The following is a 15,621-nucleotide window of genomic DNA, read 5'->3' as shown; positions in this document are numbered from 1 at the left end:
GCTCAACTGAGTGCCATTCCATTAAACCAACTTCATACTGGTTTTATTTTCAAACCTGATTGAACAATGAACAAGAATAGTGATTGTGTAATCTTCAGCACAAAAAAAAAAATCCTCATTGACGCCCAGCAATTTGTGGGAAAAGGGATTTACCTTGTATGACAACATCATCAAAGGTGAGTAGAGCACTCAGAAGCTTGATTACTGACGTTTTAATATGACTAAGTTGGCAAAACCACGAACTTGTCCTTTGAGAACCCACTCTTAGCCCTACAATGTGAACTCCAGAGCGCCACATAAGTCCACTGTTTTCTCACTCACTTATCAAAAATAAATTCCAGAAATCTTGAATCCATTTAGTCTCACCAATGCCCCTCTTCTTTTCCTCTTCCAACACGGACAACAACCCGTGTTTGGTCCTTGAAGCATGACGTGACGCACAAGCAAACTGAAAGCCAGGTAACAGGAGAGGGCGCGCCTTTGGTTCTAATTATTCCGGTCAGCCGCCTCCGTTGGCATCACTACACCTCCATATCAAGTGCTTCCCAACCTGAAGGACGCCTCAGCCAAAACTCTTGCTGTCCTCGAGGAGACTGTAGGGGGGGCAGTGAAGGGGCTGATGATGTTGGCTAGAGAACCTTACCACTCAGGTCATGTTGGGGTTTCATATAATGAAAGGTACCTGAGCAGGACAGAGAAAGACACTGAAGTTTGTTTTACATGGATTATTTTCTGATGGATAAATGAAAGGCATCACAAGACTTCTGCACACATTGCGCACTACATACCAAAAGTACATAGCCTTAGCAACGTTCATCGTAGCTTACAAAATAGTTGGTTCTTTTGTGTTTGATAACCCACGTTAATTCATACTTTTGCCCACATTTATTTTATATGTATTTGTTAATACCGTTACTGTAGGTTTAACTATGCTATTATACTTTATACACTAATTACCGTTTTTGTTTATTGTGTTAGCTTGCTGGGTACGGTTGGCTTATTCACGGCTAATTTAGCTCTTCTACTATAACTAGCTTATTTTCACCATTTACAATTCTATTTTACATGGTGTAGATTTTTAATGATTCATCAGTTTGTGTTCCTCTAAAGACATCAAGATATAGTACCTACTTTCTTGGGTTTCCATTTGATAGCATAATGATTCTACTTTTTATTTTCTTATAGTATGCTAACAGAGTTACTTTAGATAGATACCAGTACACTCACACACTCATAGTTTCTGCTTCTACAGCTTAGCCTACTAACTATATTTGATTTTACTACTAGTCTACATACTAATTACCTATACTACAATCTTCTCCTGTGATGTCTTATCCTTCTTATGTCTTATTATTTATTATATTATATATACCTTTTTCTTGAGCTGCTTGGGTGGGTAGGGAGAGTTCCCATGGGTTAAAAAAGCTTTTTAACCTACCATCCCTGGTTCTCAAGACCAGGCACCTAAGTGGCTCTACTCTACTCTTTTCTACTCTCCTATTTTACTCTTCTATTTTAGATATTTAAATATAGCTTAGTATACTGGCATAGTTCCACCTTAGAATTGGAATATAATATATAAGATATACCTTACTGAATTTTCTCATAGACATGTCTGCAATGGTGCTTTTGAGTATGTAGGACTTCACATGACTTTTGTGAAGTCATTCATACCAACCAATCAAAAATATTTTGTTGATCAATATATGCTTTAGATCATCACCTCTACATATGTATCCAAATGATATTCCTACTAAAGCCCTGGTCAGACCAAATAATAAAGCCATGAATAATGAGCCACCTATGGATTTGTCAGAAATTTTGGTGATTATTCAAATAATGAGCCTGTATATAATTTTCTTCTGAAGGAATTGCAGGAAACTGATGTTTAAAAGGCTACATGGGCTTTTTGTTGGAGGTAGCTTGTCCTGTTCTCGTAGCCGCCAGGTACTCAGAAAATGGGCTTCTAACAGCCTCGTAGTCACCACTAACATGCCTCTAACATCCTCATTTGTCCTCATAGTACCTCATACACAAATCGCCCCACGCTACTTTTGCTATATTTTGAACTTCACAAAATTAGCGCCACGCTCAGAAATGAGCCTCGTTAGCCAAATAATCTGCCTCTAAGAGCCTGTAATAGCCACTGATTTCCCACATTTCTTGAATAATTCGACTCACACAGAAAAAATCATGCTACGTGGCTCATTAGTCATCACTGATTATTTGGTCTGGCCAGGGCATAAGTTTGATCTAGCTAGGCATCTTGGATTTTCAGCTATACAAAGAAAAGATGCTTCTTGGACCATGTTTTCCTAGACTTTGACCTTTTGAGCAAAATACTCCAGAATCTAACCACCTTTAAATAAAAAAAAAATCAGAGTAATAATCCCAATAAGTTTGAAGCAAATCCTTTTAGCTATTTTTGAATTATCCAGCGAAAACAATACCCTGCTATTGCCGCTTCGCTGACACGCAAGCTAAAAACGCAACGTTTAATACCAGCTGTGATATTGACGGGATGGACTGAAAATGACGACAGGAAAATATGTTGGAGAGCAGGTGAGAATGGAAAACATAGTCTCTGAATGGATAATGGCATTCAAAGAACAGGTGAAAAGCTTTAGGAGACTCTTTAGACATCCTTTGAATCTAATAAGGTTGGTTGAACTACCCTGACACTGAGCCTGGATCTGTGGCTCTGCTTCACTGATCAATAACAACTCTGGATGTAACCCCAAGTGGGACACATGGTTCTAATCCTGGTGTGCCAAGAGCCATAATCACCCCCCTGTTAAAGAGTGCCTTATTCCTAAAGCACAAACACACACAGTCGCATGCACAACCCACTGAACACCCCCAAAAAGCACATGCGTCTTTTCTGAAACCGGCTAAATGAATGAAAACAAGATGTTGCCACTGATGGCCCAGCCAACATGTGGTAGTGTACCCTAGATCAGTCGCAACAACACACCACCCCTGACCCATACGCTCCCCTCCGTCCTGTCAAACATGCTTCGGGAAGTGACTCCTTTCATTTGGGCGTCCGTCTTTGTTACACTGGGGTCATTACATGGCTAGGTGAGCTGCACTGAGGGTTTGATGGGCACGCTCATCACATGGGGTCATGAAAGGACAATGAGAGAAAATATGTACCGGGATAAGACCCTTAGCATCAGGCTGCTTGGACAGTGATGCTAATGTAAACTGAGGTAACCTGGCCGCAAGTGCTCGAGTCGCTAGTATACATATAATCTCAGTGCAGCGCGGAGTGATTCGAGAAGCTCGCTCATCAGCAGGGTCTGCTCAATTAACATGGTCAGAAAATCTACACTAAGCCACAGCAGGGGTTGTAGAAAAACATGGCTGTAATCAACTCTAGCACTTTGAAATTAAACAGAGAAATTAAATTCGTCAGCTTCCAACATCAAGAGAAGACAATAAAAGCATGATTTATAGTTATGAGGTGAACAGTATTACCTTACTCTGACTGTACTGTCCATACTGGTAGGATGGATGGTGGTCCATGGCATAGGCTTGGGAGGTGTAGGAGGTGGGACAGTACGACTGGGAGCTTGGCAGTGTGGGCATACTGGTGAGACCGGGTAGGGCCTCAAGGCGCTGCGACCCGTGACAGCTGGCTGCCATACCGCCATTAGGCTCCAGACCTCCAGTCAGTGGGGAAAGGGCAAAGTCACTCTGCGGCTGGTGTGGTACCCCACCTGGATTCAATAGGCCCATCACCTACAGGTACATACAAAGGAAGATTAAACTAGAATAGAATAGAACAGCGGGCAGCACGGTGGCCTAGTGGTTAGTACTGTTGCCTCACAGTGAGAAGGTCATGGGATCGATTCCCACCTGTGTGGCCTTTCTGTGTTTGCATAAGTTCCTTCTGGGTGCTCCGGCTTCCTCCCACATCCAAAGACATGCAGGTTAGGTGGATTGGAAACTTTAAATTGTCCGTAGGTGTATGTTTTTGTTTGTCTATATGTACCTTGCCTCAGCCCTATGACTGCTGGGATAGGCTCCAGCTCACCACCGCCCCCATGACCCTTAATTGGAAGAAGCAGTTGAAGATGAGTGAGTGAGTACAAATAGAACAGAATAATAGGGGAAATTTTATTTACGTCAAGACAAATCACAACTGACATTATATCAAGGGACGCAGCAATCTATCATCTAGGTCCGTGGTAAATGTAAAATGCGCTAGATCAAATTCCCCAAAGACAGTTGTGAGAAAAAGGAGAAAAACAAAACATTTCAATAAAAAAAATAATTTCAAGCACAACAAGATGCTATGGAGAGGTGATGATGATGATAAAGATTATGACTACAACAGAATAGAGAGAAATGTTTCCAAATTTAAGGATGGAAAAACCAAAACAGATAGATTACAGCATTTATCTTAAAATAACTTGAACAAATTAATATTTTACCGTTACTCAGATTTCCTTCCCTTCAAAGTCAACTCATTTCTTCTTTGACTCAAGGAACATTCAATTCATTAAATGTGGCTAAAACAATAATAATAATAATAATAATAATAATAATAATAATAACAGATCAATCAGACTGTACAACTCCTCCCTCAGAGGGAGGAGGAGTAACAGGAAGACAGAGGTCAGAAATGAGAATCAGAGGAACCGTAGTAGCCAGTAAACCAATACTGATCAGTATGTCTGGTATTAATATTGTGTATTTGTATTTATATTTATATTTGCAAACTGTTTTTCTTTTTTTCACTTTTAAAACTCTGTGTGCTTCTTACCCATTGTGCTGCTATACAATGCCGCTGGAACCTCAAGTTCCCTGAGGGAGTCTTCTCAAGGGTTCAATAAAGTTCTACCTAATCTAATAATAATAATTAATTTAAATAGTTTCATGTAATTTATGAGAAAATCTGGTTAAGTTTAACCAGGTTTTGACATAACTGCACTTTCTTTGTGTTGTCATGTGGCATCAGCACAATTTGAAATTATTTTTCTTTTCTTCTGTAGTTAAATGAGAATAAAATAAACAGTGACTAGCGGCATACAGCTTGTTGAAAATGAAAGTTTAAAGAAATTATAATAAATGACAGGCTGAGTCATTCTGATAATAAATAAAAACCCTTAAATTCATTCAAGGATTTTTATTGGATGACAAATGTGTAAGCATTTAAAATGTGTTTATCCAATGGTAATGAAAAATAAATCAAACATGCCATTTTTGTCTAAATCCAAGACTGTCTCAAACTTTTGCACAGTTCCAGATTTTTTTTTTTTTTTTATCTTTGAAATGTCCTTCTGACAAATAGATAAATAAATGCTGGTCATCACATGACCTCCTCGGTGGAGGTAATAATAATTTCCAGCCATAAATTCCCTTGAAGGTTCAATCAGTTCTTACACTCAGGTGGCCGACCACGCCGGCTTTCTGTGAACTCACTGTCAGAAATACATTTATTAGTGGCTTCCTCCACACATGTGGTTCTCTTTATTCTGCTTGACTGACCGCCGAGCTGATCGAGCCTGAAGAGTTTAGTCCCTTTAGTCCACTAGTGGTTCCTGTTCTCCTGTCAAATTTGCAAGAAGAAAATAAAGAAGTTCTCCCTTTTTGTTTTTAATGTTTTATGTTTTAGGACACTTGTGGGCTTCTTGTACTTTGTTACAACTACATCGAATAAATGGTCAATAGTGTGTATAGAAAAAAAAACAGAATATTTAAGAAAATTGATTTATCAACCGTATTCGTTAGCACTGGATCACACGTATCGTTTGCTTCTGCCACTGCACTGCAAAAACTGATATATAAGAAAGTGGGGGGAAAAAAATACTTAATTTTTGTCTAAATAGAAAAATAATCTTGTCAAGCATTTTTTACATAAGAAAAAAATGTCCTATTTGGGGAAAATGTATCTCACTTTTTCTTAATGTTTTTCCGACTAATATTAAGCTGTATTTAACCAGCAACAAGGAAAGGCAATGGATTTCAAATCATCCACACAAAGGAACCAGATTGTTTGACACCATCGGGGTGACACCATCGGGGTGCCCGATATCACCAAGTGACATCGGGGTATCCAAATTATTTACCTTTTGCTACACTTAATTAAGAATTCTGTTTAGTTTTAAAGCCCGTTTTGGTTATTCTGTGCCTTTTTCTTACCCCATTAGAGGATTTTTTTTTCTTATTTTTTTTTTTTTTTTACAAGACAGTTTGGCTAGATTTCAGATTATTTGGCTTATTTTGAGACCAACAGTTTTTGCAGTGTGCTGAGACCCAAAAACCAGAGTGGTGACTTGGGAGGTAAAGAGGTGAAATTATTCACATGCACATGCATGTGCATGCACGTGTACACCCATAAAGCATGTATTTCTTATTTCTTTCTTCTAATTTTCTTTTTTTTTTTTTTTTGGTTCTGTTGTCAGGGGTGCAGGGGTTTTGTTGATGCATCGTGAACAGCTGCATGTCGGTTCGCGTGAGAAGCAAACTCATGAAAATGTCAGGGGGGTTAAAAACGGAGTAAGACCGGGAAAGAATAAAAGGCTATTTAAGTAAAAAGAGAAGCAAAGCCCAGCATAAAACAAAATATGCCACTGAAATAAAAAAATCATAAAGTTGGGAGAAAACAGCGAAAAAGAAGTGTGATTTCCCCTCAGGTGTCTTAAAAGTCTAATTTCACATGTACAGTGTGACGAGTGCAGCTCGCCTCCCACTGAGATTCTCTATAATTCTACAAAGGTTTTTGTCGTGCACACATACTTGTGCAAAGCACACTCTGTCTTTGCACCTGTTTGATGTCCTCGTGCACGCACGTTCTGAACTGCAGCCACTGAAACAGAGGGAGTTCCTGACGCTTAGTCTGTTTTAAGGTTGTTCCGGGGATTAGGTCTCAGAGGGGTGCAAATCCTGACCGCTCGCTTCCTTGGTGAGAAAGTATTCTTTTGGTATGCACCAGGTCAGCAGTGAGACGCCACGGAGCGCGCACCACTGGGAGACCACAGCCATACTGGCTAATTACTCAGACAATATTACCTATCTAAAGAAAAGCCACAAGTCAAAGAACTCCACGAGGCTCTAATGTGACCACGTCTGGAATCACAAACTCAGTGGAAAGCATGTAGCATTTACAGAAAAAGTAGCATCCAAAGAATATATATATAATATTTTTTTTTCCAGGTGTGCCTTTACCACAAAACCATGCAAGTTATTTTGTGTGTGTGTGTGTGTGTGTGTGTGTGTTTTGTTTTTTATGGTGTCATAAATCAAAAGCCTTCAAGCTTCAGTGGCTTGCAAAAGTATTCAGCCCCTTGGTATTGCACGCATTTTAATTTGTCTATGACATTTCAAATACAAAAAGTAAATCAGGCTTCTCAATATAAAAAATTCTAAAATTATCTTCCTTAGACTAAAAAGTGAAATTAAATCTCTACAACTTGATAGAAATTTATTAACTCTAGGCTTGCATCTCAGATGTACCTTCTGGCAAATTGTAGCTGAACTTTCACGTCTTCTTTTTAGTAAAATCCTCCTCTGTACCACTTCATCATGAAGCTGTATAACTGGAGATACAAAATGCAAAACATACACTATGCACAATTTCTCCAATCACAGCCAGAGAAGCCTGTAACTTCTTCTGGGTTGTCTGGGTGTCTTGGTGGCTTTCCTCACTCTTCTCCTTCTTGCACAGTCACTCAGTTTTTGAGATCTGTCTACTCCATACAGATTTACCATAGAGTAAAATACTGTTTGTATTTCTTCATAATTGATGAAGAAATACAACTGTACATGACTGTAAATAAAGTTCAAGACATATTCAGTGACTTGGAAATGTTCATGTATCCATCCCCTGAGTTGTCTGAAGAAAACTGGCAATTAAACTGATTATTTACAGGTATTATACCAAAGGGGCTGATTACTTATGCAACCCATCATCTTGGATTTTAGATTTTTAATTAATTGATATCAAGTTGTAGAGATTTACTTTCACTTTTTAGTCTAAGGAAGATAATAATTTTAGAACATTTTATACTGAGAAGCCGGATTTACTTTTTGTATTTGAAATGCCATAAACAAATTAAAATGCGTGAAATACCAAGGGGCTGAATCCTTTTGCAAGCCATTGTAAGTACTGACTCTCACATCATCATTTTTAAGACGCATCGTTTTTAGTTCTGCATCCATCTGTTCATCAGTGGCTCAGCAATGGGGGTGGGGGGGTGCAACTGTCTCACCCAACCAAGTGTTTCATAAATGATTATAATCTGAAGTATTGAGACGGTTGAATCAGTGGCATCTGATATGTGGCCAAATGCACAAGAGGCATTGCAGGTGTTTTCCTTCAACTCAAAAGTTACATTTTCTTTGCTGTTTTTGGGTTTGATTTGTCAAAGGCATTTTGACAGATTTCAGTTAAATTGATGGTGAAATACAAGTTTATTTTAGGCCAGATGCAGATTTTTAATTATTATTTTTACTTATTTCTGTTATTTATACTTTGGCAAAACAGTAAACACAAATAAATTGGCATGCGCTCTTTTGATGCCCTCTAGTATATGAGTGGGTTGATGAATGAGTTGGGTTTATATGGGGGTCTTGAAGTCCACAAGGTTATGAAGCTTTGAAAAAAAGTGAAGTTATAAAGTTTTCTAAGCGCAGACATCTTCGTTTATTAACTATCAACGTCACTGAATTCAATCCGTTCTAATTTCCTCTCTCTTATTAAGTTAAAATCCCAAAATTAATTCTATCCCAGCCTGAAATAAAGAAAACTATATCGCAAAATTACATTCAAACAGCTGCAATGAATACATGAATTAAAACAAATTAGCCAACAAAGTGAGTCATTTGCATAAATTACACACTTTGTTACAAGGGGATAGATTACTTCATTCCAATCAATTAAGACACTGGAACATTCTGTGATTGCAATTCCAGACTGAGAAAACATTCCATGCACGCCGCCTCTATGCAAGATGAGATGTCCTTTCTGTAAGTAGCCGCTCGCTGAGGTTAATGTTGAAACCACGCTTGAGGCCACGGCACCGTTGACCTCTTTATTAGAGTTAAAGTCACTCGGTGACCCAGCAAGTGTGTGAACACACACGACACTCACACTGCTTTTCTATTAGGTTTGCACATAAGTCAGCACCAAACTCATGGGCAGAATTAAAAAAGACAAATTAGTGAAGAAGAAAATCTAAATTAGGATATTTAGAGACGTCTAATTTACAGGCAGGATGGTGGTACAAACCGTTTGTGAGTTTACTTCTCAAACACAAGACTCTTGGCTCAAGGCCATTTGCACACCAGTCCGTGTCTGGAGTCCTGTCAGTAATGATATCTGGTGTAAAACCAGTGCCAAATCAAAACACGGATCCACACGGAATTTGCTGTGCTGAACCCGTGCAAAAGTGGGAGAAGCCAAAATAGAGTCCAGTCTGGTTAGCATGCATTGGTGCCTTGCTTCGCTACATCCACAACACCTCTGGCCCTGAATAGCAACCACCCAACCAGATAACAGGTCTAACCCCACATCCTTAAAGTACTAAGCCCACCAACAAACCAACTCTCACCTGTTCTTAGACATGCACACTCTACCTATGCCCTTTTTTTTTTTACCTTTACCAAGAAATTTATGTTTTCACCTGTGTCTGTTTGCTTGTTGGTTGGTTGGTTGGTTGTTTGGTTGTTTGGTTGGTTGGTTGGAATGCTTGTTTGCAGGATTACTTGAAAACTACTGAACCGATTTCATGAAACTTTGTGGAAGGGTGGGATTTGGGCAAAGGTAGACTCACTTTTGGAATGGATGGTTTCCAGGGGACAGATCCATATTTTTACACACACACACACACACATATATATATTTCATTAATTATTTGTTTTATATAACATCTAAATAGATCCTTGTCATTTGGTATTTTATTAATTTATAAACAGGAGAAAAGGGACTTACATTCTCGTGTGCATCACTGGTCCTTTGAGGTCAAGAGGTTCCAAACAGTCCAATACGAACTTTAAATAGCAATCCAATCCAAAATTGTTTTCAGTCAACTTGCAAACACAGTCCGATAGTTCAAAAACAATCTTGACAATGTAGTCCATAGCCGGCACCGTGCGCTGACTTCTTCATGTCTAAGCCGCCGTCAACTTCCCTCATTCCAATGAAAAATTGCAACAGAAATTTGTGGAGGTTTTCACTTCAGCTACAGATGTCCTTGTAAATACTGCAAATACCTCCAGACAACTTACGGCGTAATGATGATGATGATAATAATAATAAGCTTGTTCAAGTTGTCGTCTCTAACTAAAAAAAACCACGCCATGTTTGTTTTTAAGCTAAGTGCCGTCTCCGCTAAAGTGAGCGCACCCAGTAGTCACACGTGCAATAGCACAAAAAGTATAGCACCAAAACTGGATGCTAAATGGAACACAATGGCAAATGGTATGAATAATCCATGTCACGGGACATACAAACCACCAATCAAATGACAAGGATCTATTGAGAAAATGAGAATAAAAACAATATATACATATATATTTTTTTCTCATTTAAAGAACCTTTAAAGAATCCTTGATACACCCTTTTAATCGCATCTTTTCAAAAATAAAAAAATAAAAATCACCTGAAAAAAAAACCTTCCTGGGTCCATGGCCTTAATAGGGCCCACTACAAAAGTTGGTGGGTTTTTCCTTGGTCCCATACCCCACCACCCCACAAGTGTCAAGAAAATCACTTTGTTTGTTTAGTAGGATTACACAACTACTAAACAAATCAACAAACAAGCAAACATGGGTGAAAATGTAACCTCCATGGTCGAGGTAATTAGTTACAGTAAATATTGCAGAGTAAAATAAAATCTGCTGAGACTGCATGTGAACCAAGTCCAACTGAGTCTAAAAAAACTCTATAATAGTGTTAAATCATGATGCTTAATTCTAAAAAAAAGCAATTTATGGTGACTCTTATTAGAACTGAACATCTTGATTTAACACTATCATAGTGTTGATTTTATTGAAGTCTATTTGGAGTGGGTCCAATATAGTCCCAGTGGTCTATTTTACTCAACAAAATTTGCTGTTTATAGATACTTGCTATAGATATGTGTTCTTATTCTGTTAATATCTGTTCTTATTCTATTATTCCCAGTAATGAGGCAGCAAATTCCAATCGCATAATCAAGACCTCGATAACAAAAGTATTGAATTAATCCTGGACCAACAATAGCACCACCTTCTGACTGGGCATGTGGTGCACAACACAAAACCTTTATTTTTTGCAAAATACATATCACTTGAGGAATTCACATGAATCTGCCACAGGCCATTTCTTTATCTAAGCCTGACAGGAGTCAGAAATGCTCTGTCTCTCACACACACTCGCTTTCTCGCCCTCTCTCTCTCATGGGAATTAGTACCCAGCATGCATTGCGTGTGGGTTGTCCACCCTTTGTGGCGGTTAAAAGCTCGTTTTCCGCTTGTTAGCCCATCTTCAGAGCCGGTAGGGAGCCGCTGATGGACACTGATGACTGTGTAATCGACCATAATTGTCTTTTCAGTTTTGATTTGTGTCATCATCCCTCATCCGCGCATCCTTCTTCGTGTCTTGTCCCTGGCGCTCCCAACAGATTGACGCTTGCCATATTTTAAAATTCATCCAACAACCCCTCAGAATAAACAAAAATGAATAGGCCGCCATGTTTTGGTTTAGCCTAATGAGGTTTTCATCAATGTCACCGCAATGACAGCTGGCCTTCCGTCTGGCGCGCCTCATAAAAGCCATGAAGAACAATTTGCTTCCTGTTTATTTGAGACAGAATGTTTCACACCGAATGTTTGTCTGAGCGTGCATGCGTGCATGTATTCTTCGCTGATTAAGTGCACGGCGTGTGGTCTTAACCGACCTGTGGCGAGAGGCTGCTGCTGATGGTGGGGTTGACGGTGTTGGAGTGACCCGTCGGTGCCACAAAGCCGTCCGAGTAGCCTGAGAAACCGTGACGTCCAGAAGACAGGCAGTACGCAGAGCCTCCATCTGGGCTCCCCGTTGACGAGCTCAGGCCGCTCTGGTGCACAGAGGTGGGGGGCAGAGGCTGCGGTCGGTGCACTGTACTGGGGGGCTCAGACGCTGTCAACGTAACACATCAGAGGTTATAGTCCATGGGCCAAGCAGGTTTTTTGTACCACATAAGGTGACGAAACAACACTTAGAATCCAGCCTCAGTGTACCATGGCCAACACAAAAATGTATGATAACCATCCCAGGGTGGTAGCTGTAGCCAGCTAGGGGTCAATGAAGAATTACACAGAGGTCAAAATGTAAAAATGCATCAATCATGTTGAAAACTACACCACATTATTTGTCTGATCACAATGCTTCCAAAAAGGTATAGTTTTGACTATCTGTGACTGAATGTTCTGGAGTTATGGGGTAAAAACAGCAAAAATGGTGACAAAAGTCGGCTTTAGTTTGTACAGGGGTCATAATTTGAAGTTGCTCTGATTTCAGTCAAAAATTATTCAAGTTATTGTTTGGGTTAATAGGGTTCTAAAAAGGAATAGTTTGAACCATGTATCGTAATATCGTATATTATCATGTTCCAGGGTAACATATGTCACAAGTCATAGAATCCAATGGACGTTGACCTTGTTTGACCTTTACTTTGGCGATCCAACATTCAGTACAGTCTAAACTATTTCATTTATTAATCCTTTTATTTCAACCAATAACTTGCATCATTTTTTACTGAAATTGGAGCAACTTTAACTTTTGACCCCTGTACAAACTGAAACTGACCGTTGTCACTATTTGTGTTGTTTTTACCCCATAACTCCAACATTCAGTCATAGATAGTCCAAACTATACCTTTTTGGAAGCATTATGATCAGACAAATAATGTGGTGTAGTTTTCAACATGATTGGAGCATTTTTACATTTTGACCTCTGTGTAATTCTTCACTGACCTTTAGTTGGCTACAGCTACCACCGGTTATCATACATTTTTGTGTAGGCCATGGTACATTGAGGCGGGATTCTAAGTGTCGTTTCGTCACCTTACGTGGTATCAATGGTCAAAATTGATGACTGGCTCAAAGTCTATTATGAAAGTCGGACAAGTGCGTTTGATTAGCCGGCACATGCTCAGCTGCACCCACCTTGAGCTATGGATGTGGGAGGATAGGGGCTGTCAGACAGCTGATAGGGCTGCAGGCCTGACATCGCTGATGGAGGGAATCCGCCGGGGATGAGATGGTTAAACGCCATCAGCTGATTGGCTCCTGCTTGCTTCCTCCACCGGGCTCTTCTGTTGCTGAACCACACCTGGAAATAGAAATACACATATCTGGACTTTAACAGCCTACGTCACGGTGCAGACAGTGAGTAAGCTATAGATATCATCACTGAAGCTCCAAACATGACATTTTTTTGTGCTGCTGCCCATCACAGGGTTCCGATAATGCCAGAGGGCTGTTACAGCAGCTAAATCAGGCATCATTTTGGGGGGAATCTTTTAATAGCCAGACAAAAATAAAGATGTGTGCACAGAGGGTGCAGTGTGACTGTGTTTGTCTGCGTCTGTATGTATTGAGGGGTGAGGGGTGGGGGTTGCGGGTGGCATGACAGACACGTCTAGTATCTGTAAGGAATGTGCGGCAACATCCCAAGGCAATTTAACACATGACACATAGTCAGACGGACCAAAACATTGCTGTCAAGATGGGCTGCCTGCGTCCATGAAGCTGGAATGTGTGTGTAGAAACGATTTCACAGGACTAGTCGCTGAAACATACTGACTTAGGTCTAAATTTAATTCATTATAATGACGTACGAGTATAAGATGGCTTTATCCTGCAGGTTGCACGTTTACATCATGCTTCATTTTGTTGACATCTCATAAGTACACTTTGATAGATAGATAGATAGATAGATAGATAGATAGATAGATAGATAGATAGATAGATAGATAGATAGATAGATAGATAGATAGATAGATAGATAGATAGATAGATAGATAGATAGATAGATAGATAGATAGATAGATAGATAGATAGATAGATAGATAGATAGATAGATAGATAGATAGATAGATAGATAGATAGATAGATAGATAGATAGAAATCCACTCTAATGTACTTAAAGTTCCCCCAAATAAAAATATTTAAAGCTGTATGGCCATTCAAATTTCACAACACTGACCAAATTTAGTTTCTGCCGAATTACAAGCATTATAATGTTGGATTATTTTTGAAAGATGTTGCAAAATTACAGCTCATTTTAATGAAGGCAAAATAATAAAAAATAAATAAATAAATCTGGGGGGAATTCCATGGTGAATACTGTCTTTTCCTTCTAATACCACCGTGCCGGTGAACTGCAGGAGGAAGCAAGTGTGTGCATGTGTGAGATTTTCACATTACCTGTGACCTGACCAACTTGCTTGCATTCCAGGGGCGTGCATGTTAACATCTGTAAAATGTCTTGTAAATCACTTCAGAGGTGTTATCTGGTTTCAAAAACAGCATTTTGAGATTTAGATCTGTTTATTTCTCACTAACTTATACAAAACATATAGGATACCTATTAAATAGTAAATGGACTGCATTTACAGTATATAGCGCTTTTCCATCTGCATCAGACACTCAAAGAGCTTTACAATAATGCCTCACATTTGCCCCAATGTCAGGGTGCAGCCATACAAGGCGCTCACTACACACCGGGAGCAACAGGGGATTAAAGACCTTGCCGAAGGGCCCTTAGTGATTTTCCAGTCAGGCTGGGATTGGAACCAAGGATCTTCTGGTCTCAAGCCCAACGCCTTAACCACTAGACCATTATGTCCCCCTATTAGATTTTGGTTTGGTTTCTTTTGTCCTGCTTTATTTTGTTTGAGTGATCAGCCAGATGACCAGTGGTGGCTGGTGAAAAACAGTCTTGGTGGGGCTGCTGTGCCAATAGATTCCCTTGCCTTGTCCAGTACAGGCATTCAAGTGAACAGTCGGAAAATTACTACAATTCCACAATAATCATTTCATGTCCTTCTCAAAATCAGCAGTTTTACAGATAAAGTTAACCATTTACAGCTATATTAGGCCCCATTTCTACTTTGGAAAGGAACAGTATCAAATACAACACTCAAGTTCTTGAGCAAAGAACATTTCACCATTTGACACCAATTACACACATAGTACACCAAACTGTACTGCACTGCCATTATCTTCAGACAAACCGATCCTGGGGTTCACAATGACACCCCCTTAACAAAATAGAAAATCAGCAAATTTACAATCTTTAAAAATATGGAAAAATTCTTCAATTGACAAAAGAACATTATGTAAATACTACAATGTCCACACCACCTTCAGAGAGAGAGAGAGAGAGAGAGAGAGGAGAGAGAAAATGTTTGTGTGTGTGTGTGTGTGTGTGTGTGTGGTGTTGTGTGTGGGTGTGTGTGTGTGTGTGTGTGTGTGTGTTGTGTGTGTGTGTGTGTGTGTGGTGTGTGTGTGGTAGTGTGTGTAGAGAGAGAAAATGTGTGTGTGTGTGTGTGTGTGTGTGTGTGTGTTGGTGTGTGTGTGTGTGTGTGTGGGTGTGTGTGTGATGTGTGTGTGTGTGATGAGAGACAGAAATGTGTGTGTGTGTGT

At 39.5% G+C, this 15,621-nt stretch overlaps 1 protein-coding gene across 1 annotated transcript in view; it reads right to left on the bottom strand.

Moving 5' to 3' along the window:
* Positions 1-592: 592 nt before the first annotated feature.
* Positions 593-15,621, bottom strand: part of pax3a (paired box 3a) — a 34,619-nt gene continuing 19,590 nt past the window's right edge. Inside the window, exons 6-9 of the mRNA XM_034183659.1 lie at positions 13,138-13,303; positions 11,889-12,109; positions 3,481-3,744; positions 593-682 (exon numbers count right to left, since the gene is read on the bottom strand). Of these exons, the coding sequence (XP_034039550.1) occupies positions 665-682; positions 3,481-3,744; positions 11,889-12,109; positions 13,138-13,303 (669 nt within the window). The 3' untranslated portion in view covers positions 593-664. The remainder of the gene's footprint in view (positions 683-3,480; positions 3,745-11,888; positions 12,110-13,137; positions 13,304-15,621) is intronic.

Source organism: Thalassophryne amazonica, chromosome 12 (genome assembly GCF_902500255.1).
Source record: "Thalassophryne amazonica chromosome 12, fThaAma1.1, whole genome shotgun sequence".
In the NCBI taxonomy this organism is placed as follows: Eukaryota; Metazoa; Chordata; class Actinopteri; order Batrachoidiformes; family Batrachoididae; genus Thalassophryne; species Thalassophryne amazonica.
Note: the sequence above shows the minus strand (reverse complement) of the source record. Positions and strands in the feature narration are given on the sequence as shown.